General features: G+C 35.8%; 1 protein-coding gene across 1 annotated transcript in view; it reads right to left on the minus strand.

The window, feature by feature from the left end:
• The window catches only part of LOC149804113 (phospholipid-transporting ATPase ABCA3-like), a 64839-nt gene extending 37936 nt beyond the window's left edge, over positions 1-26903 (minus strand). Inside the window, exons 1-10 of the mRNA XM_089954077.1 lie at positions 26414-26903; positions 23368-23580; positions 16481-16734; positions 13553-13790; positions 12334-12507; positions 9898-10079; positions 9227-9358; positions 6448-6577; positions 4285-4439; positions 2441-2596 (exon numbers count right to left, since the gene is read on the minus strand). Of these exons, the coding sequence (XP_089810203.1) occupies positions 2441-2596; positions 4285-4439; positions 6448-6577; positions 9227-9358; positions 9898-10079; positions 12334-12507; positions 13553-13790; positions 16481-16734; positions 23368-23580; positions 26414-26708 (1929 nt within the window). The 5' untranslated portion in view covers positions 26709-26903. The remainder of the gene's footprint in view (positions 1-2440; positions 2597-4284; positions 4440-6447; positions 6578-9226; positions 9359-9897; positions 10080-12333; positions 12508-13552; positions 13791-16480; positions 16735-23367; positions 23581-26413) is intronic.
• Between the last annotated feature and the right edge of the window lie 201 nt (positions 26904-27104).

Below are 27104 nucleotides of genomic sequence, written 5' to 3' on the forward strand. Positions count from 1 at the left end.
CATGTTTTGAGTTTGCTTCTCGTTGAGTTGTTGTTGATAGTTCCATGTTAGGAACTTTATGATTTTCCTTATCTTTATGATTATAATGGTGTCAGATTTGTTAATATTTAAATTGCGTTTATAAATAAACATCTTGTAAACGCAGTTGCTTTTGGTGTCTTCCCTAATCCAGTCCCAACCCGGCTTCATCCTGTGACACTAACCATTTTTGTGTGTTATACATGTTAATCCCATAAATGTACCCTCAGTGTATATAAGTGTCCATAGGTGTAAAAAAAAGGCATTCCAAATTGTGAAAGACCTCACCAGACAGAAACAACCAAGAGTCAGTACCATTCAAGACAAAAATGGAAAATGCCTCACAGAAGCGAGTGACATGGCAGAAAGATGGACTGAGTATTGCAAAGAACTCTACAACCATCAGTCCACTGGAGACCCAGAGGTGCTAGAAGTTCCAAACTACTCAAATGATGATGACTTCCCCATTCTCAAAGAAGAGGTGGAGTCAGCAATAAGAGCACTGAATAATAGGAAGGCAGCTGGAGTAGACAACATCCCAGCTGAACTTATCAAGAATGGGGGAGAACCAGTGAAAGAGCTACTAACAAAAATCTGCAACAAGATCTGGCAGACAGGTGAATGGCCAACACAATGGACCCAGTCACTGATTATAACACTTCCCAAAAAAGGCAATTTCCAGCTGTGCCAAAATTACAGAACTATCAGTTTGATCAGCCATGCTAGTAAGGTAATGCTGAAGATCATCTTGAACAGACTGAAACCACAAGCAGAAGAAATAATCGCTGAAGAACAGGCCGGGTTCCGGAGTGGAAGAAGCACAACAGAACAAATATTCAATCTCAGGGTTCTGTGCGAAAAATACTCGCAACACCAACAAGACATCTATCATGTGTTCATAGATTTCAAAAAAGCCTTTGTCAGAGTGTGGCATGAGGCATTGTGGGCCACAATGAAGAAGTATAACATGGGTCAAAAGTTAACCAATACCATCAAGCAGCTGTACGCCAAGGCTACCAGTGCAGTAATTGCCCAAGGTGCTGTAGGTGACTGGTTCCAGACAACAGTGGGAGTGCGTCAAGGCTGTCTCCTGTCACCCACGCTTTTCAACATCTACTTAGAGCGCGTCATGAGCGAAGCCCTGGAAACCCACTGTGGGACAGTCAGCATTGGAGGGCGCAACATCACCAACCTCCGCTTTGCAGACGACATTGATGGGCTGGCAGGCAGTGAAGACGAGCTAGCCACCTTAGTGAAGAATCTGGATGAAACATCTTCCAGATTTGACATGGACATAAGACAAAACTGATGACAAATAGTGGCAAACAAATCTCAGCCAAGATTAAAGTCAGAGGACATGAACTGGAAACAGTGAGCCAGTTCAAATATCTTGGTTCCATAATCACTGAAGAGGGATCAAGAGCAGAAAATTTGTCAAGAGCAGCACAAACAATGGCAGCTATGTCAAAGCTAAGACCCATCTGGAGAGACAAGAATATCTGTCTGAAAACTAAAATCAGACTATTGCGAGCTCTAGTCATCTCAGTCTTTTTGTACTCATGTGAGGCATGGACCCTGACAGCAGAATTACAACGAAGAATCCAGTCACTTTAAATGAGATGCTACAGAACCATCCTTGGCATCTCTTACATGGACCACATCACAAACGAAGAAGTGCGTAACACCATCAGGCGCGAAGTAGGCCAATATGAGGACCTCCTCACCACCGTCAAAAAGAGAAAGCTGAAATGGTATGGCCATGTCACTAGAGCCAACAGTCTATCCACAACAGTCCTGCAGGGTAGCGTCCAGGGTGGCAAAAGGAGAGGTAGACAAAGAAAAAAGTGGACTGACAACATCACAGAATGGACCAGGAAAAGTTTTGCGGAGACACAGGCATTGGCACATGATCGAGACAAGTGGAGGGAACTGGTCAGATGTTCAGGAGTACAGTGCCTCAATGACCACACTAGGTCATGAGACTGATGATGATGATGATGATGATGATGATGATGAGGTGTAAATGCATTGACGATACAATCTATACCGTGTCGGGAAGCTGTCGAAATGCCTAGAAATAAGTCACATCATCATCATAGCTTCGTTGTACTAAACATTATACATCCCAAAATGCATGCATCGTGCATCTTTCATCTCCATAGGTGAGGTAAATAGGATCTTGTCTCAGGTCTCATTTCAGATGAAATTTATGAAGTCAGTTAAATGTTTGTAGACCTTCATACGCAAGCACACATCAAAAAGTATCTAACGGGAATTTTTAAAAACAATGTCCATCTAAAACCGAAACAAATGATCACAGTTATTTCAAAATCCATAATATTATCTGCTGTAAATAAACATTTTTGTTGACGGTATCAATCTCTGTAATTTTGTTAAAAGTACAAAAAGAACAAAATCTTACCTTTGAACCAGCAATAAGGGATATCCCTACTGACAATTTTCGCTTTTGCCCCCCAGAGAGTGTATGTGACTGGGCCTCTCGTTTAGCCTGGAGTCCGAGAACCGTCAGCATCTTTTCCACCTCTTTGTTTACATCGCCCCATGAATAGCCCTTCAACTGAAATTCAAGGAAACACATATACCACATAGTTTTCTTAAAATATATACTAAATAAATTGATTAAACTTCAATTACCTGACACAATGAAACTATACCTATAACTGATCTGAAATAATAGGATAACTAGTTTCTGTATACTATAATGAGTTTAAAATACCCCAGTTGTCCTTGATGGAGCCAAAAAAGATGCATAGTAAATGTAGAATATGGTTCCATGTTCTGTAGGACATATTGCAAGACTAAATTCTATTATACAGGTAAACCTTACACAGATCTCCTGAAGGTATTAAAAGTGAATCACATTATGGTGTTTGTGCGATTTTTACAATATCTCAACATCAAGTCAGTGATCTAATGGCATTTGATAAACTTTAGTAGTTGGAAGAAAATAGACACGAAATGTAACGGTGCGACCTTTGCATGATAAGATAAAGTGTTATAATTATCATCTAATGTATTTATTCATATTTATATTTTCATTCACCTTATCCTAAACACCCACAAAAATATATTTACTTAAGGAATACAAAAAGTTAGAACATTATTCTTCTTTTCCCATAATTCCATTACTAGTAAAATGTAGTACTATACATCATGTGAACAAGTATTTTTCAGTTATAATTAAACGTCTTAACTGCCGTTCGTTATCAAAAAACCTGAAATAGTCTCAAAATGTGAAAAATAGTTCACAATCACATAATTTCAATGGGCATCTTGCCTGAAGGTGAATGGATTCAGGAAGTTTATTTATTGAACTTGCCCTATGTGCATGTCTGATAGCATTTAATGTAGCATGACAAACTGCAACGTCCTTTTGATATTGGAAGAAATACTGCCAAAAATAAATTTACTAAATAAATGTTCATGGTTACACATGGGACTGTGCCTGTGAAGTAGATTACAGAAAAAAGGTACATAATTAATGGATAGTGCAACATTGATCACTTTGACTTTGTTTTGGCCAGTATTAAGCAGTTGCATCGACGTTAGCTACTTCAACAACTTAAAGTTTACTCATTATGTAACCACTATACAGCTATGTTGATTTCCTTTGTGGGCTTTAGCACTCTTTTTTCAAAACATGGCGGCTAGTATTTTTGTTTCTATTCTATTACTATGATGACTGGAACCATAAATGTGTACACAAGATACAGTGTTCCCTTGCTTCAACTAGCGGTCAGTTGACTGGAACCATAAAGGCCTACACACGATACAGTGTTCCCTAGTTATAGCTATGTGGAGTGGAACGATAAAAGTGTAATGTGTTACACACAAATTCTCTTCATACTGAGGCCGCTTTAAAATCAAAACTGCATTCATCCAAAAAATGTGATCAATGATCATACACATATTGATTGAGGAACCGCGTTATAAAGGGACACTCTGTATAGAGAGACCACTGTATGAAATTGAGTTTAATGCAATTCCGGTTTTCCCCTTTTTTGAAGCTACCCCCTCTGCAATTGAAAACTGGCTTTACAAAAGTGATGCCCTATTTCATAGGAACAAACTGGAAGAAATTCATTATATTGGGTGGCTTCTGCATAATGGTAGCCTCTCTTGAAACAGGCCTCTGAAAACGAACAATACTGTCCAAATGTAGAAAACAACTGCCGCAAAAAAGACATTGCAATAAATTAAACGTGGTGATAGTACCAACAAATGTACGGATACTAATTATCTTACCAGCGCAAAGAATTTGAGATGTTCCTCAACTGTCATGGAGTCAAAAAGGATGTTATGCTGTGGACACATACCCAGATTTTCACGAACCTTGGACATGTTAGTTCTGATATCGTAGCCGTTGATTATAGCTGTGCCGCTTGTTGGGGAGATGAAACCTGGGGATACAATGAAACATGCTTAAATTTAAATGATACTTTGAGCGCTGACGCCTCTCAACTGTGCGCCTCTCTAAGTCCACTGCCATGGATGGTTTCTATATAATGAAGTTAGATGCCGTTATATCGAATCTTCAACAATTTGGGCAAGAGAAATGTAGTCAAAACATCAACGTTTCTACTGGGACAATAACGTAAAGAAAGAATGTAGAAAAATAAGCTGGAAAATTGTATATGTTTTCACTAACTCTATGATTATGTGACTGCTTATCATTTTCATCACTACATGCAATGAATGTCAGAAAACAAAATATCATAGACTTTTGCCACCCACCCAGCTTGTGATGTGATGTTATTCTTGCCGACAATGAAATTCATGATACAAATGTAAATGTTTGCATAGTTATTCTGTGATTCTGTTACTCAGTGATTCTGCTACTCACAAAATGCAAATTTTAAATATGGAATGTCTTCATAATAGCTTCAGTCAGAAGCTATACTAGCAGGGTTCTATCCGTTGACAAGCTTTCTTATTATATATGGCAACTCTATATGATTTTCCATATTTGATATATATCCTTTGTATACTGTAATTAGCCTTTATAAAAGGTTTCTTTTAATACAGATTTACCATCGTTGGATACCCATGGCTGGTAAATGTTTCTACAATTGCGACCACTAGCAACAATAAAATGTGCACATACAAGCTACCAAAATCATGAATTCATGTGTTTTGTCTGGATCTGATATGAAAGTGCTTATGCACCTGTGAGCCCACTATGGCAATATATCAAGATCAGGGATAAGATTAGTAATGCTAACTAGTTCCTTGAAAGCTACTTTGACTGCATGATCTAGTATGTTGTTGCATCTAAAGGCACCTGTATTTCCTAATACTTATGGAAAAAGAGTGCAAAAACATGATTATAAGATATATATGTGGTATGAAAAATGTAGATGTCTTCTTAATTTTGTACATCAATTAATTCATTATTATCCAAAAGTCTTTCGCATACAATGAATGCAGGACAGAGTAATTTGTGTCCGAAAATATCGAATGTAGAGACCCCAAGTTGCTGAAGTACACTTGAAGAATTAAAATAGCGGTGTTTAAAAGCTGTGAAATGGGAACGTTTGGAGAGAGAGAGAGAGAGAGAGAGAACAGGAATAAATGTCTGAATGCTTGTCTTATAATGGTTTGTGGGATAACTGTCATTATATAACTTCTTCATAGTTCTTTCCTTTTCTGTGTCAATTATATTTACTTTCAAGATGACAAATCTTTGAAATATCATTACAATCAAACTTCCATTCAGTTTAATTGATCATTAGCTGCCTACCAATACAGTCTTTTTGTATTATGTCATTGCGTGTTGCATGCTGCAGTGTTGGCGTTGTTTCAGAACAGAAATATAATCTTTTTTATTTAAAAAAAAACAACAAAAGATGATTATTTATTCTCAGAAATAAAATGGTTGACACTTTAGTTTTATTGTTCAGGTAGTAAATTGTATATGCAGTCATTTCTGGAACCAATTTAGAAAGTTTCCTTAATCTTCGAAATTAAAAATGTAAATACCAATTAGGCGATTTTAAGATCCTTATAAATTGTTAATTTAGCTTCTCTATCATGATGTAACATTTATGAAGTTAACCTATTCTTGCAACTATTATGTCCTTCACTTTGGTCCCTTGCTGGATAATCAACTAATGAATGTGATATCATTTAATTATGTTACATAAGCAATACTATTTAAAACTGGTCAATCGAAATATATGGTGTTACACCTTTACGTGACAGTCAGCTCACATAATTGGGACTTAGATGTCTTTTAACGTATCTCATTTTATCCGATTTTCTTGATTTGATACAAACAATAATAACATAAACTAGAGCTGCTTTAATTGATTGTAATGATGGAAATCACACCTCAAAATACAGTTACCATAACTAAAAAAGAATAAGTACATTCTGCAATTATCTGCAGATCCCAAATTAACCACTGACCTGTTAACATGCTCATAGTGGTGGTTTTTCCAGCTCCATTATGACCCAAAAGTGATGTTATTTGACCTTCATACATGTTCAAGGACAAATCATTAACAGCCACAGTCTTGCTTTCTCCAGATCCAAATTCCTGCAAAATATGCTTGATAAATTATCTTCAAATAATTGTTTCTTCTTATGAATTAGCGATATTAAGTAATTAGAGGACTCAATTAATACAATCATGCAAAGTCTGGGTAGCAATTGCAAAGGTCTTATTCCACCAGACATCTCGCATGGCATTGTGAAATCTCAATCATATGAGTCTATTAACCTGAATTTGATCTTGTAAAACACCAGAAGGAGGTTATTACAAATCTGAATAGTTATCTTACTGTTCTTTGAGATTAGGTGATATAATGCATCATTAAAAACATGCACATTTGTTTGGACTTAGACCACCTAGATCATCTTTGTGTCTGGAATAATTTGGCAAAAATATATTAATATGTTGGCAAGGAAAGTAGTAACGATCTTTTTTTGAATGCAGGTTTCTACATGTATCAGTTTAATTATACACGCCAGACACTGTTCTCCCTACGGCTTTTACCTTAAAGGTCCTGCAATACTATGGAATTTTGCTGTTATCCATTACAACTCGTTGTCATGCTATCTGCTTGTGCCGTTACGTTTTTGATCTCGCTCCTACGCTATCTGCCTGGGCTGTTAACAGTTAGAACATAATATGAAATATATTGATGGAACTGCAACGCCATCCTCTTGTGTCGTTAGACAATTTTGTTCCTTGCTATCAGAATATCATCAATCTATCAATATGTTAGACTGATGATGGTGTGTGCTCAATTGGTTTCAGTACCATCTAAATGTTTTGCAGATAATGTTTTAAGTTAAACTAATTCTTGTGAAGAATGGACAGAGCCATCAAATACCATCAAACATATATACAATTACCTAACGCCTGGTTAGCCTGATGTTGTATTGGCTCCGAAGATTAGAGATTAGTTGCAGCAATAGTCATTTCCAATTTAGATATCGTGATAAAGAGCTCGTGAAACAAGGGAAATGGCCAAACACTAAATGAAAGTTTGTAATTGGAATGTATTAAATGGATACATTTGCGGGTTTTTGGTTATTTTTTTAACAGGGTTCAGACCTTGACTGGTCACTTTCAGGTGAGTGCAAAATGTGAATATGTGAAGGTAAAATGTCACATGTTAAGACAGCTCTTGGTGCATGTCAATGATGGACTAACTGTGCACTATCTTTAATAATAAAAAAGTGCATAAGAACACAATTTCCATGAGACATTTCCGGACAGTTTCTACTAACATTTTCTTACTTACCATGCTGAAGGAATAATGGGAAATTAGCATTTTATCTGATAAAGTACCTTTAGTTTCAAAGAATTATCAATATATTTGGAGGGTTTTCTCTTGGATTTATATGCATAGGGTAAATTTCTGTACAAATGTGATAACATTTTTAATCTTAAATGGGGAAAAGATTTCATAATTTACTGTATAGTTTTCACTTTTGTTACCAATCTGTGGACTTAAACTAAAAACAAAACAACAGAAAAATCGTGAAAGCATACAAGATTTGTAAATTCAACAAACAATATATTTCCCCATAACAAAAAGTGAAAATTTAAAGAGAACTTACAATATTGTGTATTAAATCCCTAATAGTCCAAAACGTTCGATCACAAGTCCAAATGTACAGCTAATGACTTCTGCATGACCTCAAATTTTGAAAGAGCTGATATGCCAATAACCTCATTTGCTAATGTGTCAAAAGCCTTGATGTATCAACATGATATAATCCAAACTGTCCTTGAATGAATTCACAATAATCACAATATAGTGGTTTAGTACAAAAATATTGAGCACTTTGTCCACTAAATACTCTAAATTAATAAATCATCTCTAATTAAAAACTGAGCACATTTAAAAGACTGATTCCACATTGAATGTTAAGATATTATTGAGCAATTATGAAGTAAGCAAAATTAATAAAAGAGCTTGGAAACAATGACATAACTAGGATTAGTGTAATGTTCCCATTAAATGTGTAAACAACTTGCTTCTAGAACATTCTCAATTTCTACCAAAAAGTAGACCTTGAACTCAACATCTGCTAATATTTTTATCTCCAATTAATAATGATCTTAACATACAATTGAGAATCAAAGAGAAATATTATCTCTGTAATATTTATTTTGTAAACAACATGACATTAGTCAGATGGGCCCCAAACACAATTAATATAGTCATGGAGAAAAGCCAGCAAAAAATACAAAATAAATATACATAAGACATTACATAAACAGCTATAAATCAAATTTAGAACTGTAAGGGGTACAAGTTTAAACTTTAAAGTGACATAAAGTGCCAGATACATTTTTTAATTGCCTTATAAAGAGACTACAATATTTAGGTGGATGACAAATGTCTCTGTGTCAATGAAAATCTTTCCTTATTTAGGTTGATGACAAATGTCTCTGTTAATCAAAAACCGTTCCCTATTTAGGTGGATGACAAAGTCTCCGTGTCAATCAAAAACCGATCCTTATTTAGGTGGATGGCAAATGTCACCATGTTAATCAAAAACCGTTACGTACTTTACAATTATCTGACCAAGAGACTCAGAAAAAAAAATATGTTTAAGAATTAGCAAGCTCATAAGCAGATGTCCTTTCATTTTCACTGAAAAGCTGGAAGTGGGTCATGGCATATAATGTTATTCAATATATTCATGAACGATTTTTTATGCTACTGACCTTTTTGAGGTTCTTGATAGATATTCCACTCTTCATATCTGTTCGATCTTTCTCAAAATACTGAAGGTCATAACCCGTGTCATTGTAACTGTCGATTCTCTGGTCTATTTTTTTACTGCACCAGTAGGATGGCTACAAATAAAAAGCTTTTAATTCATCCAATGTTCAGCATGATAGTTCATTTCAGCGAGTGGCGGAGGCAGATTTTAAAGGAAGAATTTATCTTCGCCTGACATATTAAATTTTTTGTAATATTTACGTTTCAACTTTACACCATGTGATGCAGTGTGGCATTGATTTATAATGCTAGATTTTGCCTCATTAATATACATTTGTGTTAAGACAAAATAAAAGGAGAACCTAAATTCTACAACACTCTGCTTCTCCTGTTGACATGTACTAAATATCAAACTGTGACTAATAATTGTAAGCAGAAGAGAAATTATTCTTAATGTAAGTGCATCTTGATGTTGTTGTTGTGTTTTTAAAAAACTTGTGTACATATAATACAAAATTAAAGTTATACTGGCATCAAATTAAACAAATCTCTTAAATGTAATGTTGTTTAATTTATTTTGTTTGATTTATGTTCTTGTTGCTGTTTATAGGGTTTTATATGTGTTTGACCATTTGTTCACCCAGTCAGTTGAACATATCAAATGTTGTCTTACCATGAAAGGAAAATAGAAAGGCTGCGCCACACCAAATTCCCCTGGGTGGACATTGTCCACATACATTGCAACAATCATGTAGATTGCTGTGTCCACAAGCAACATGATAATGGCTAACAGTAGGGTGAAGTTGTCGTCCACTACTCCTGGCTCGCTGAAATTGCTCCATTGCGCTCCTAATCCTGGTGAAAAATACTTTAATAGATCAACCATTACACCTAACAAAAATGCTTGCTTCTAAGATAGATCCAACTGCAAAGAATACAACCCTAATATACTATCGCAAGCTGCACCGTCAGATCAGGGTCAATTTTTGTTGTTCAATCAATTACTCCTAATAAACTGCACAAATCCATATATGAAGGAGCATTATGCGCCAGCAGATCTGAGTCTAAACAGTTTGCAGTTAGACCCGATTTACAAGTGAGTACATACAGTACTTACAAAAATAATGTGCGGTTTGCGTTCAAAGTTCTGGCAAGGTTTTATTTTAGTAATTTGATTCATAAAGGTCTTAGAAAAGAATACTTAAAAACCCAGTTCTCAGCATCAAGTCAGTATTCAAAAACCCAGCATAAATGTATGTACCATAAACGTTGAAGGCCTGGTTCCTTGTACGTTGAACGTGAGAACAAATTATGAATATACATCATACTGTAAGATATTTAGTAGTTTTACCTAAATAACCGTGTCTCCAAAATTTACAATTTCAATAATTGAACAAATACTTCAAAACATAAAACTTAAAAGAAAATTGAAGGTGAAAAGCAAAGTTATTAATATTTATATGATGTAAAAGAAAATATTAAATACTAATTCAATTTCAGTTTCCCAAAATGATTTTGATGTTTACTCACCAATAAACCTAAAAGCAGTCAAGTAGATACATGTGTGATTAATGAGGATGAGACAGTGCTTTTCAAGATTGGTTTTAAAGATGAGAATGGCAATGCTATTTTTTTTAACTGATCCATTCCATGAAAATGCATGCGTCTCGTCACACTCGAGTTTACGTTGTCATTTTTGGGTTTAGATTGAAAAACTGTAAGGACTGCAAAATGTTTGAAATTCCTTTGTGTCTGATGCAAAATAGAAAAGAAATGTGTTCAGATCACAATATTGTCCTATCTTATCAGGTCTAGCTAAAGAAATTGATTGCAACCACGTCCTGTCTTATGAGGCCAAGTTGAAGAAACAGATGACTATCGCATTCTATCTTATAAGATCAAGTTTAACAAACAGACTGCAATCACTTTTTAGTTTATACTTGACCTATATTCAGTATGCAGTGAAACACTGCCAAGTCAAACAAAGACTCGCTTACATTTTGAGATGCAATAAGTGAAAATCAAGCCCAGATAATCTAACATAATATTAATATTTCATATGTTTTAAGAGGCCATACAAAATTTACCTGATCTGCATGTAGTCCGTCCAAGGATTTCAAGCATAAATAAAATTCACACTAAGGGCAAATATTTTAGTAAACCATAGACTAAAACTCATTGCAATAGACATATAACATCGAAAAAGCTAACTCGTCCAAGTTAATTTAAATATTTCACCACTTATCAAATTATTTTGCAGACTATGACGTCACAACACAAAATTAATGATACAGGGACACTTTGGAATTCAATTTCCAGTTAATATTAAAGTTTCTGAAGCAGAAATACTAATTCAGTGCATTTGGTTTCCTTGTTTTGCTCAGTTTCTGAGCACCTTAGATGTATAAAAACATGTTACATAACAACCAGATGTAACGCTGAGACCACTTTAGCAACATATTTAGCATGAAACAGTTTATTTGTTACCTATGAGGGTAAAATGCTACAAAGTGTTACAGACTACTATATCGCGTTACTCAGATTCTAAACAGTAATTTGACTGATATGCACTTGCGAATATACAGCAGTTACTGTGGAGCAGACACATTGAATATATAAAATACTTATGCATTTAGATGAACAAGATCCAATGACAAGTGCTTTGATTTATTTCCTTCATAGATTGTCCACTTTCTATGTAACATGACTGGATATAATATCAGTTCATACTTTCTGTCACTGTTCACAAGATGTCATTATGCACGAGACTAATATACAGATTCAGTTTGGAGATGGTGCAGCATGGATACATCAAAATACATGAAAGACGGGAACTTTGATGAGACATACTTTCTGTCAATTCATGACCTCTAATGTCGACACATGGAAGGCTCATCCTTCATACATCTCATCCGGTAGTTATACACATCCATTTATGTAAGAATTCATTCCATGCAATTTCCGTACAACGGTAATGAGGAAAAAAATCATAATTTATGTTGCATGCAACAAGGTATGAAATAGTATCCGATAAACTTGTTAACGTTATGCCTTACCTTTTATCCAAATCTATTTACCAAGATGTGAAATAGAACACTGCAAGATGTACCTGTTCCTTCATGGATGCCGATGGCTTTGATCCCAAATGTCATGGCAATATTGGAAAACAGACAAGCAGCTAATTTCTGACTTTTGGTCATTGTACTGTAGTATCCATCAAGAATGTAGAACACACAGTACGTAAATAAGAACAAAATAGCAGCAGAGAAGGCAGCTGTGTTAGCTGTAACAAGAAAATAAATGATTTGTCATCATATAAAGTGCACATTATGTTTCATAAACTTGAATTATTTGTGAAAAATCAAAGTAGCGCAAACATTTTTCCGTGACATAAATCGAGGATAATACTAAGATGCCTAAATGCTCATATTAAGGCCACTCATGAATCTACTGTATCTCTGCCTTTCATAACAGTATGCATTAAAATTTTCATTTGTGTTTATCTTATATAAATCAATAGCTTCACTTTCGAAAGGTACTGCATTTGAAATTAGGATAGGCTTTTCTTCATCGTTATGGTATCAAACGCTATCTGTTTCACAAACAATGCCTATTGTTTCTAACTTAATGCGTTGTGTTTGGCGAAAGCATTGCAAACACTTAGCAGGGAACATGTTTAGACCTATGAAAATTTAGATAACAAATCATTTTATTGATATTCTCGTGCATCTATATTCAGTGCTTATATTTTGATATATATTGTAGTGTTGTTAATGAGTTTAATGATATTTAACGTTTTTTCCAATGATGTTGGATGCTATAAGTCAAGTGGAATTTATTGAGATATTGGCAGTAATCTATCGTGTAACCAATAATGTCTGATAATCCAAAATTAAACAAAGTAAAACAAAAACGTTACTTTCACAACATGATACTTTGGCCCAATACATATACAAGGTTTCTAATGGATTTATATCTGTAAGTAATGTGTTACATTGTGTATAAAATATGTTGGAAAAATATATTTTCTCATTTATTATCTTTTAAATATATCACTATGACATTCCAAATGTAAAAGTAATACTGGGACTTCATTCAATAGCATAACACTGTAACGTCAATATTTTGAAGCAACATTGTGACATTACTTTTTAAAAATAACAACTCTGAAATTTAGTTTTTAGGTTTTAACTTCTACTACTATGGACATATTGAAAGAGCACAAATACATGAATGGGAGAATGCTACATCCTTTCCGAAATGTGTTCGCAAGGTCATACTAACATATTAAAATTGTCAGCCTATATGCAACATCAAATATGACTCACCTTTCTTGAAAAAGGTGCTCACCATAAAACTGAAAGCAATGACAGACAGGCTGTAGCAGAAGAGAAACACGTAGAACAATGTGGGATCTGTCAAAGAAAGAACTTTTCCTTTCTCTGTAAACTTGATGGAGAATAGCAGCGTGTAGAAAAGCATGGCAACAGCCAGGTAGATGAGACACTTGACAAACCATGACAGCCAGTAGACAGCATTGCTTAGACCCATCATCTTCATAGATTCCTGTGTTAGTACACGAAAAGAGTTAGAGAAATGTTTCTTAAAAAGCAATATAATTTGGAAAACTATATCTATGTTGATATGGTAACAGTGGGATCTAGTATTCCACTAGTAACTAAAACAAATTCGTTATAATTCAAATGCACCTTTCATAGCATGATATATGTTGTCGTGTACAATGAAAGTGTATTACATAATGTCACCTGATGCCTGATTGACTGATATGTTCTGAATACTCTCTCTCTCTCTCTCTCTCTCTCTCTCTCTTTGTTTTGCTCATCTCACAGCGGATATCAATTATTTGTCTGGAACTATTGTACCAATACGTATTACATGCATAAATCATCTATCTAACGTCAATAAAAGCAAATTCGTAATGATGAGAAAAAAGAAATGAAAAGATACAATACTTGCCTGATATTGTTGTTGTTGTTGTAGGGTTTAACGCCATTTTTCAGCACACGATAGGCTATACATGGCAGCCAGTATTAATGGTGGAGGAAGAACCCGTTAAAACACCGGAAAGAACCACCGACCCACGAGAAGCTACTGGCAAGCTTTCTCACATACCCACATTAGCCGAATCCGAGACTCGAACCCACGCAGACAGAGGTGAGATGGCAGTGATCCGTAACGGAGAGCGCTTTAGACCACTCGGCCACTCGGGGCCCCCTTGCCTGATATTAAATAGTTTCTAAGCAAACATTACCAGTACAGAGTTTTAAATAATTGTGGATAACATATGCCTTTCTTCATTGAATAAGAGCCATATGTTAGTACATTTACATGAATAATACTCGTCCAGCTGTACCAGGCATATATTCATTTTATATTTTAAGAGAATAATGCTTAATGTGATTTGCTTAAACAACATACCGTAGCAGTATTCGGATCAAAATGATAGATTATGGTTTGGCATTTTAAGCTTGTATATGTGACAGTCTCGATGTGCGTGTTGAAATGTTCATAATCTACATGCTCGACCCTGTATCCAACTTGAGTAAATAGTTTCATTAGTAACTGCAATCTAACTTTTCTCAATTATCTACCTCCAATCTGAATATAACGATAGTACCTCAATAATTTACGACTTGTGTAACTGTGATGGATCACAAATACAATTCATAATAGGTTTCGATAATTCCTAACTAAAACCATTAGTACTAGCAGTATCGTCAATTGCTCTAGCTTCTTTAGTTCGCTCTGTATGGTCTTTAACAAGAGAACGATATGGAAAGAAATCAGGATATGGGCAACCATAACGGTTAATTTTTAAAACAAATGTCAATGTTTAAGCACTTAAAATCAACTTATGCAAGATTCCAAGACTTTAAAAATGTATAGTAGATCTGCCCGAAATCCTAAATGATCGAGGTGATATGTTTTTTGAATCCGAATATGGAGACCATGCAATCAAGGCAGATACTTCTTGGGGAATACAATAGGTAAAGTTCAGTCTAGATCTCATATCAGTATTAAGCTGAATGCCAAATATGGCTGAAAGCAAAGATTTCTTAATAATGTTACGTTTTGGAAACAAATATCAGGCCGATAGACCATTACTGGCCATAACAGATGAAAACAGTGCCTTTGAAAGGATGAAATCAAATTTGTTCAAAGTCTTATCAACATAAAGCAGCGTGATAAATTTGACCCATGAGCTGAATGAGCCATACTAAATATATGTAGGGGATGCCAAGTTCGGACAGTAAATCATGTACAAAGTAAATGATATTGTGGATATTTATAAATCAAACTCATTCACGGTCTCATAAAAACTAAACTTATTCAAACTCTGAATTTGAACAAGGTAGTCATGTGGCAGAAACCAAAACTATGAAAAGGAGCAAGCATGATCTGCAACATCTCTTAATCATTGCTTACCATCTGAACATAGAAGTAATCTACGATCTCATCAGCATAAAGACATTGCATCTTGCCGATACAATGTTCTTAATGAAGGGTAAGATACGATTTCTAGTTAATATAACTTACCATGTTTTTCATCAAAATTAAGATATGATTTCTAATTAGAATAACTTTGCTAACTATTTGCTGTTCAGTTAACTAAAACACAAAAGTTCTACGTTTACCCGCAGTGAATAACTAATGTGTTCCAATGTCTCCAAATACCATAACCATGACTTATAATCTATTCGATGATGGATTAATTCATTAATCAGAAATATATCTTGATTTTATTGGATGTTTGATGATACGATGCTGATGCGATAAAACCCAAAACTTCACACTAAATCATTTGTATATAAAGTTTATCCTGAGCAGAGAGCTCAACAGCATGACAGTGTGACATATGTCCATTGTGTCAAATGTGCATAATCGTGTGCACCACAGACTGCAGACAGGAAAGTAGCAATTTAATATGTATATGAGAGTGGTGGAATTTTAAATTTTGCAGCATGAAATCGATTATTTACTGTCTAAAACTTCAGCAGCCTTGCGATATAACGATGTTTAATCAGATTTAACGATACCAAGAGTAAATTTTTCGTAATATTTTCATAAAATGGTCTAAATGTTTCATAATGGGGATAAAACGTCTGCATTGGATAAGGATAGTTAAAACATTGCAAAATGTCTGTTTTACTGGAAAAAGGACATCTCAGTGACAGAAGAGCCAACGATAACGTCCTGACACCATAAGATACACAATCGTATCAATATACTCATACCTTCAGCATTTTTTCTTTTTCATAGGCAATGCTTTTGGATATTTGAAGTACATTCAGCAAGAAGCTAAGGACAATGAACAGGGGCAGATTGTACTGCAGTACCACCACAAGTGGATCTTTAGTATATGGTGGGTAGGGCATTCTCTTCAACTTCATGTCAAAGTCTTTGCTAAGGTTGACCGAACGATTGAACTGCTCTATGATGGTCTTGTCAAGGATGTACTGGATAAACAGGAACCCATTATACGTGTATTCTGGAATGAAATATTGAAATATGTTTTTATTTACAATGTCCCACCCAGACACATTATCCTGGCACCATACCGACCAGTCCAAGCACTAGCCTCATAATGCTGAGCATCAAGCGAGGCAGCTGCTAGTACCATTCTTATACAGCTTTGGTATGACTCGGTCGAGGGTCATATCCGCGACCACCCGCATCCGAGAAGGACCCTCAAACCACTAGGTCATCGGAGTGGTCTCCAATTATGTCGAAGAGTCATCTTAGATTCATGCACTTAATCGTGTGCCTGTTCTTAAACGTGATACGAATATATCTAACTTACTCTCCATGCGGTGTTGTCTTTTATTTGTGCTGAAATCATAATCTTTATTTTTAAGATTATAATACCTGACACATTTCACAGTAGAAAGATAAAATAAAACAGTAAACGTTTCAATTAACTAATAAATTGCTACCTTCATAGTTAGACAATTCGGTAAACTTCATATTATATTTAGATCCATTGCTACATCACAAATGCATGAAGCATAGCACATGTAAAGATATCACCTGCATGTACATTTGAAGATTTGAATATTCATGACACACTATGTGCAGTTACGTCCATTAATGTTCTGAAATATTAACAAGAGTACCATGAATGGCTCAAATTACGACAGATCACTATGTAATGCCCCCATATGTAGAAAGCTGATGTTTTTGCGCAAAAGATTTTTTTTCCTTTAATTGGACTGACCAAGACTAATTGTCTTTCGAACCGAAATCAGATTGTCTTCCACTTGTGCCAGGCTTCTTCCTTCCCCTTGTGCCAGGCTTCTTCCTTCCCCTTTTGCCTGGATTCTTCCTTCCACATGTGCCAGCTTTGTGATACAGAATTAATGTTAATATTTAGGGATCGTGTTTCTTCTCTCCATCGGTGACCCTTACGTATGACTCCCATTTCAAGAGCCTTTTTCCTTAACCATGTGCATCCTGTACAGCTAATGTTAATGTGCGGAAACCATTTTATATTCTTCAAGTCACGTCACAATGACCTTGATCTATGACCCATTGACTTCACAACTTTTATCGTCTCAGAACTCAGGTTATTGTGCTTCAATATTTTCATTTTATTATTTTTCAGTCACATAAACCTTGCTCCTTGACCTATTAAACCCATGATCAATATGGCTTGTTCGTACTCCAAGTCTAAGTCTTTGGCAATCTTGGTAACTATAGATGGTAGGACACATGAGTTACTGTGCCGAAACCATTTTCCTTCTTCCAGTCCCACTGACTTTGGTTTTTGCGCTTTTGAACTCACACTCAAAATACGTTTTCCTCACACCAAGGCCAAGCCATTCAGATAGTTTGATAAATGTAAACAATGACAGCAAACGTTCTTGTGTGGAAGTCAAAATGGTTAAGAGACCAATGGATAGACATCATGATATAATACACTCTGTATTTAAAATAATTAGTCCGAAACCCACTCGAAGTTACAAAAAATGAAGGAAACAAAACAACTGACCCCCAAAAGTTTCCTATTATAGATCAACCTATTCATGCAATAACAGACAATTTAATAGAGAGCATGATGGATTTTTTCAATAGACCTTGGATAATTTTTTTCTCCTTGATATCGAGATAATGATTTTTTTTTTGTTCTTGACTAATATAATGAATATAATAAATTCATTTTCTGTAAATCAAAAATAACATTTTGTTCAATCTATTTGAAGAACAGATATTTTCCATTACAAAATCCCAGGCCTCAACCCCTCCATCTCAGAAAATGTAAAGACCCTTCCTAAAGTAACACATGTACAACTAAACCGGTAGCAAAATTAAACCGTGTTGCCATTAAAAATAATGAACACATCCACAGTAACAATCGGCGGCAAAAAATGCTAACGGTCTATCATTCACAGAAAATAGTTATTTATTAAAGTTACTTGATCCTAATGGAGCAAATAAGCCCATGAAAAGAACTGCAGAAAAACGTTACGATGCTTAACAAGACAGCAAAGTCATTGGACCTCATTAATGAAATATTGAGAGAACAAGGTTTGGTTCTAATTGAATTACTTGTGTTTGATTTGTATTCTTCGTCCGATGCTGTTTAGGCTACTTGATTCTTTATTAATAATAGGTAACTTACGAGTATGTATTTATTGCCATTGTAATGGATGCTAGTGTTGTCATTAGATACATGTATCCTAACAATTTAGCTAATTAAATAGTGATAGCACACATGAATGGCAACATAAGGAAAATCCATAATTTTTCATTTAGTATTAAACCTGATCCAAATCAGAAGGTGGTGGTCATAACCATTCCTTATGATAGCAGGAAGAATGAATGCTGGATTGACATGGTGTTCAGAAATTCAGTGTCTGAGAATGAACAAAGAGCAACGTATTATTAATTAAAATGTGTCAAGTTGAGAGTTCCTTGTCCCAATGTCGACGCGCGATTTGTTTTATCCTAAATATATTTGGTATGATTTCAATTCATCTAATAGTTACTATAACCAGGAACTGTAGTTAGTTTTAATTCGATTTTAATTAAACTAGTATCATTAACCTGTATTAAGTTGATGCACGTGATCTCGTTTGTACATATTTACATTCCTAAACTCACGTAGTAGTCATGTTAATCTCCAGGAAAATTCAATTAAAGTGTTTCATAACATCTTCGCTCATTTGCACTCATGATTTATTATTCTTAATTGGTAGTAATTTAGTTTCATTAAAGCGGCTTTTCCATTCATGAACATATATTCGTATTCTTAAATACTTGGATTTAACATCATCAAAACGTCGCGTCGTGTCGTTAGATTTGTCATCATTGCGATGTATTACTAATGGTTTTAATGATTGTCCAATGAACCCAAATATATCTAGAAAATATGAATGTAATCTTCATGACAACTTAATTTTCATCCTTTTCAAATTTATTATCTATAAAATAATTAGTAAACGAAATGCATTTGTTTTCGTTATTGTGAAATTATCATCACCTCTTGATCGGGATAGTTTTCAATGTGATGATGATAATCAAATTACACTGATGGAGTAAAACGATTTTAACATTTTTTGCAAAAGCACTTTATATTAGTTTGTTTGGTAATATAAGATGAGAGCAATCTAGCTAAGACGATTATTTCACAATGCTGATAGTTGTCTCAGTAACATTAATTAATACGTACACATGACTGTCCGTTTCTCATCCTTATCTCCAACCAATCTTATGTGACAATCAAAATTTCACATGCTTTGTCATATTTATTTTCTTCGTCAGAAATGTCTCCAAGGTCGTTAGCTCTTAATGACCATCTATGAAACAACCTTTCTTATCAAACGTATATTTTGTTATTTTGAATGGATCTTTCGTTGAGTGTTCATAAATAATACACGATAACATAAACATCTGTTTATTAAATTTTGAATGTTCATGCAGGCGTATATATTTCCTAACTTAAGTACCAATGTTATGCAGTAGGTATCTGAAAGTAACGATTCTTTGTTGATAAGTTTGGTTGGTGTAAAGTTTGGTGTAATATAATCGTCTTAAAAATATCTTGCGGGTTTCGTCTTAACAAATAATATGAAATAAAATTTAACCATCATTCTGCTTATTTCTAACATCAATAAATGTATTGTAATTCCACACTTTAAAGCAAACATTCCTTCGTTTTAACTGCTGGGTGTTGCGATTATCTGGCAGTTATATTTGTCTAAGATCGACAACATTTTTCAGTTAGTGTCAAGAAGCCTATGTGAGATGTCTCTTGGTGAGAACCTCACGTCGATATGACTATCCATTCAGGAGGAGCAGCGATAACAACATTGTCAAGATGGCTGGTTGTTAAATCGGCGCATTTATATTTATGACCAGCTAGGGATTATAAGAAGACTTTTAGCGAAATCCTATGTGACCACAACCTTTCGTTGAATAATACTAATTACAAGATTTTCAAGATCATGGCCGTGGTGGCAATATTTGGTATCTGAAAGGCTCAGTTGTATTGAAGACAAAATAATAATTATTATAAACCCGTATTCAAAGTTTGTTGGCAACTCATCCGGTGATATGGTTAGGGGTATTAGCAAAAGAGTTAAACATTGTGAGCCACAATATAGTTTCATATTTGACACAACAAATTTATAAATTATTTTCAGGTCTGTATATCTCAAAGCTACGAGATATTTTATCAGGGCAACAAATTCATAGTTCTTTCTTACTATGAACTGGTGATATAGGTAGGAGTTTAAGCAGGTTAAATCGTCTGATATATCACCTCAATCACTTAAGTTACACGGCTGATTTTAACCACCATTTCAGCCACACACCTTAAATGCTTGAAGCACGGGAAGTAAATCAAACTACTTGCAAATTCTTTTAAAAAAAATTAATACACAGTTAGATGCTAACAAGGCGAGTTGTCATACATGAGTCAAGTACAGTAAAGACTGATTTAACAGGTCACCTCTGAGAAAGTAAGAAACGCAGCGCTTAAACTTCCGTTTCTGCTTAATACAGATTCATTACAACCGTTTGTATTTGCTATATGGAACTTTTATCATGGCTTAGTAACACCCAACCTGTATGACAATTTCAGTTGTAGTTTATTTGAGTTTTCATTTCTTAATGGGAAAGAAATGCATTTTTTAAATAATTTTAATTATGTATAAATTGTACCAGTAAGTTTGCATTCTCAGATGTACAGACCGTGTCCTAAGGAAATTGAGGTCTTTTGGACCCTCACACAGATTTAACAAGCCCTGTTGACAAGTATATCTCAGAGGAGGAGGATCTATGCAAGATTAGTTATCCTTTTCTAAAGGGCATTGCGATGTTTCGCGAAAGTCGATCATCGAGAAAATATTCGATATTGAATGGGGAGTTACAAATTCATTTACATCAGGGGTCTCAAACACGCGGCCAGCGGGACGCATGCGGCCCGCGACGCATTTTGGGATTTTCAAAAAATTGACTATTCATTTATTTCTTTTTCTCTCGCCCCCTTTTGAACTTTAACGTTAGCGCCATTTTAACCAGAAGAAACTCTGACTTACTTATTTATCCGTAGTCTTTCTATTAATTGTCGCCCTTAATGCGGACTTTCGGTTCCGGTTTTTTAGTAAAGTGATCGAGTTGTTGTTGAATTATAAAGTTGATTTTGCTGGATTTTTATAAACATAAAAGCCCGTATAAATGTCTTCTGTTTAGAAAAAAAGAAAACTCGCGGACGAAAAGAGAGTTTTTCAAGTCAAATGGGAGGATTTATATTTTGTCACTGAGGTCAGCGATAAAATTCAATGTCTCGTTTGTCAACAAACGATAGCTGTTCCGAAGGAATATAACGTGCGTCGGCACTACGAAACAATACACCGTGAGAAATATGACGCTTACGCGGACAAAATTAGAGAGGATAAAGTTATGCAACTTAAATCAGCATTATGCAAACAAAGAAGTTTCTTTACCAATGTTAGTCAGTGCAACGAAGATTCAGTAAGAGCAAGTTTCGCTATAAGACTGTAGAGTAGGGATCTCAAACACGCGGCCCGCCAAGCCGTATCCTGTGGCCCGCAAAACGATTGGCGTCACAAGGTGTCATGAGAGATAATAAAGGTGGTGCGGCCCTTGGGCCATTGAAAATCCCCTCATGCGGCCCTCAGGGTGGTTTGAGTTTGAGACCCCTGATTTACATGATGTACATACAGGGAAATAAACAATGCCAAATAATTATAAAGCAAGCGAATTACCATTGTACATTCGAGTTGAACCTCAACGAAAACTTCACAACAATGGCCACATAATGTTGTTGTTATCGTTGTTGTTGTTGTTGTTGGGTTTAACGCCATTTTCAGCACAAGACAGGATATACGTGGCGGCCAGTATAAATGGTGGAGGAAAACCCCAGAAAGAACCATCGACCTACCAGAAACTACTGGCAAGCTTTCTCACATACCCACATTGGCCGAATCTGAGACTCGAACCCATCAGACAGAGGTGAAATGGCCGTGATCCGTAACGGTGAGCGCTTCAGACCACTCGGGAAGTCGGGGCCCCGCCAAAAATATACATATATCGAACGTCACTCATTTATTGTTTGTCAATAGCAGTAGAAATCATTCAAAGTCTTATATCTCATATCTTTGTATCGTCTGTATTACAAACTGGAATTACCATTTATCCCCATAACTAGAATTTAACACTGGTGCTACATGTTTACATTGTTAGAAGTGGTTGACCTCAAACGCGTATACATACTTATATTGTTGAGAACATTATAGGGGTAATAGGAATTTACCATTAGGTACGAGATTTACATAAAAACGATACGAACAGCTGCCTCGCTAGGCGCTCAGAATTAAGAGGTTTGTGTTAGGACTGGTCGGCCTGGTGTCAGGATAATGTGACTGGGTGGAATAATGTGGCTACATGTATGCGGCACGATGCCGCAGTGCTAGACATCACTATAAACTGCTACACTGCAGACATCGTAGCGATAAGACAGAAACATTGTTAAAGCTACGTTACAAATCCAAATCACACACAACAACAACAACAACAACAACCCCGTCTCTCTCTCTCTCTCTCTCTCTCTCTCTCCCCGTGTTACATATGTGAATACAGACATGTAAAGGAAACTTACGATACGATTCAGGTCTGGGTCCTGGTACCTGGTATAGTCCATAAGTTTCTGCAGTGTTCCACTCGTTGTAGCTGTCTATCCGAAGGGAGTATTGTATATTTTGAGGTAACTGAGGGCCGTCGTAGTTGTCGCCATAGAAAACCACTGCGATTGTTACATTTTTATCCCTCTGATACTCTGCTAACAGGTCATCTTCAGTACTAAACCCTTTCACTGGAATAAATAGGATACAAATAATGTTTTAAAAATATACTTGCCCAACGCCTAAGACAACCTGTAATTGTCTAGTCCTGTTTTGCCATGGGTCAGATTATCAGTTTAAAACAGGAATATGGTTCAAATATTTTGGTGGTTTTTTTTTTTTTTTTTTTTTTTTTTTTTTTGATTGACAAAAGTAGTGAATATTATTATTATTATTATTAATGAGATGATGATGATGATAATAATAATAATAATAATAATAATAATAACAACAGGTCTTGATTCTGAATTACCAAACCCCATCCTATCATCATTAGCCATACCATGCATGCCCATCTTTTTAGGTGGAATGTATGTATGTGTATATGTAGGTAGGTAGGTAGGCAGGCATGCAGGCATTCATGGATGTATGTATGTATGTGTGGGGGGCTAGGCTGGCAGGCAGGCAGGCATGCATGCATGCATGTATGTATGTATGTATGTATGTATGTATGTTGGGGGGTAGGCAGGCAGGCAGGCAGGCAGGCAGGCATGCATGTATATATGCATGATTGATTGATTGATTGATTGATTGATTGATTGATTTTATTTTTAACGGCGCATCAGCACTGTTAGGCTATTTAGCGCCAAAACAAAATGTTATATGTATAATCTTTTAAAAATTATAAAAAGTCTCATATCGACCAGCGATATAAAAAAACAAACAGTTGAAATTAAAATAGTAAGATGGTAACGGTGCAAAATAAAGCTTTCCGATCAACGGGGGATGTAAATGTTGTATGTTAATGAAAAATGATGAAAACGTATTAAAAAGGGACGGTATATATATTGCATAAAACTGCACAAGGTGATAGCATAAAAGTTAGAGCTTAGAGTAGATATTCACTGCTTTCAGTAACTCTATAATACGAGTGATGTTTATTGTATCAAAATGTTCCTTCATGTCATGCACATTGTAATACTGATCACGAGTAGGTTGCAGGTCAAAACACTCTATCATAAAGTGCTTAACAGTGAAAGGTTCATTGCAAGAAACGCACTCTGGTGGGTCTTCACCTTTTAGTATGTGGGAGTGGGTGATATAAGTTTGATCAATTCGGATTCTTGCAATAACTACCTCCTCCCTACGCAAGATTCTGTAGGAAGGAGTCCATTCTCCTAGGGTTGGCTTGATGGCGTGAAGTTTATTATTCACTGCATCATTCCATGATGCCTGCCACTTTTGACGTAAAGTCTCTTTGATACTAGGTTTAAAATCAGTATACGGTATTTTAAAATCAGATGGTTCATGAGATAAAGCCATTTTAGCAGCGCGATTTGATTTTTCATTACCTTTAATACCAACAAGGCTAGGTAACCATCAGTATACGATATTGTGGGAGGTACTCAGCTTAGTATTTTTGACGAGAACATTGGTCAAAAATGGGTTCTCCAGTTTTCTATTGTGTAGTGACTGTATGTAGGTATGTATGTATGTATGTATAGGCAGGCAGGCATGCATGTATGTATGTATGCATGTATGTATGTGTGTGTGTGTGTGTGTGTGTGTGTGTGTGTCTGTTTACGTGAGTACATGCATGTATGTATGTAGGTAGGTAGGTAGGTAGGTAGGTAAGTAAGTAGGTAGGTAAGTAAGTTGTTGTTGTTGTTGTAGGGTTTAACGCTATTTTTCAGCACACGAAAGGCTATACATGGCGGCCAGTATTAATGGTGGAGGATGAACCCGGGAAAACCCCAGAAAGAACCACCGACCCACGAGAAGCTACTGGCAAGCTTTCTCACATACCCACATTAGCCGAATCCTAGACTCGAACCCACGCAGACAGAGGTGAGATGGCAGTGATCCGTAACGGAGAGCGCTTTAGACCACCCGGCCACTCGGGGCCCCCAGGTAGGTAAGTGTGTGTGTGTATGTATGTATGTATGTAGGTAGGTAGGTAGGTAGGTACAGATGCAGGTATGTATGTATGTATGTATGCATGCATGTATATATGTATGTATGTATGTATGTATGTCTGTATGTATTTATGTAGGTAGGTAGGTAGGTAGGTACGGATACAGACATGTATGTATGTATATATATATATATGTGTGTGTGTGTGTGTGTGTGTGTGTGTTTGTACAGGTCCGTCAAATGAGGCAACCACCTTGGATCTCGCGCTTTCAGACAATGCAGTTTGTTTGCTTGGGGCCACAGGGGCTCTTATCGTTGCTTACAATTGACCAGTCATAGATGTACTATACAATAACTACAAGGGAGGACACTTTTCTCCTTGCTCGCGAGATCTATTCAAGAATAAACGCTAATATTGCATAGCTTAACAAATTTGGTACCTATATTTAGCTCAGGCTTTCGACTATGTATCCCTATCAAAAGTGTGACTTAATATCACACCTTTAAGGAATGCCAAATCATTTTCTCACGCTACCGTTCGACATGGCCCTGATCGCGCCCGCTTAATATGCAAGAACAACGCGCTGAATGGAATCTACCTTCTCATTTGGCCAACTGAAAATAAGTTATAAATAAATACAGGACGTCATTTTCTTTTAACCAGTGAGAGGACAGTATTCCATTCAGCGGGATCTCACTTGCATATTTAGCGGGCGCGATCAGGGCCATGTCGAGCAGTAGCGTGGGAAAATGATTTGCCATTCCTTAAAGCATATAAAAGACTGGGGATTGGCCAAGGTATGACGGAAAAAAGTAGTTCATTCTTTGCTTTACTTGTTTCTTACTTTTTACTAGCTTCCGACATTTTTTCACAAAATTCCTTCATCTACTCAAAGTTTTGTTTTCCCGAAAACCTACATTAAACAGTTCATATTAACATGTTATTCTTACCTGTATATTCCCTGTTTATGGAATTAATAATAGACTGACACAGTTTCCTTGTCAGGTTAGTGTCCGGCGCAAACACCAATCTTTTCTGATTGTCATTTGGAGGCTGAAAACTAGTATCAGGGTAAGTAGTACTGTTTGTAATGTTAGTACTTTCTCCTGCCTGACGAATCAAAACCAGCACTGTAGCGAAGAATAGAGGAAGAAGGATTTCAAACACAGACACACAGACTTTTCTCTTTTGTAATACAAAATTCTTCCATAGAAGTAAAATGAACTGTCTTCCCAATGATGCCATGTCTTAGAATGTGTCGATCGCTAACACTGAATTTGGAATCAACGTTTCTGAATTACCGGTCACAGACTAGGTGTATCCACTTAGCTCCCGTCTCCTCAAAATAATATAGTTGTTAGTGCGTTAAAAGTGTCGATACAATCAGCAACATTGATTTCCTGACATTAAAGTTCACTGCACCACTCACTGTTTAATCTTGAATATATATACACCGTTAAGCCGACAGCGTGATCTTATCACGCGATTTTCTTGAGTCATACTGTATTTGGGGTCATATGATTAAATCATGTTTATATTTATCCTTCAGAACGAAACTAGAATGTGACTCATACAATGCTATCGACCATTTCTGCGTACCTATTGTTTCCATCTCCAATATTGAAGCAAAACACATACCAA

The sequence above is a fragment of the Sinohyriopsis cumingii genome, chromosome 3 (assembly GCF_028554795.1).
Source record: "Sinohyriopsis cumingii isolate HCF-2022 chromosome 3, ASM2855479v2, whole genome shotgun sequence".
NCBI classification, from domain to species: Eukaryota; Metazoa; Mollusca; class Bivalvia; order Unionida; family Unionidae; genus Sinohyriopsis; species Sinohyriopsis cumingii.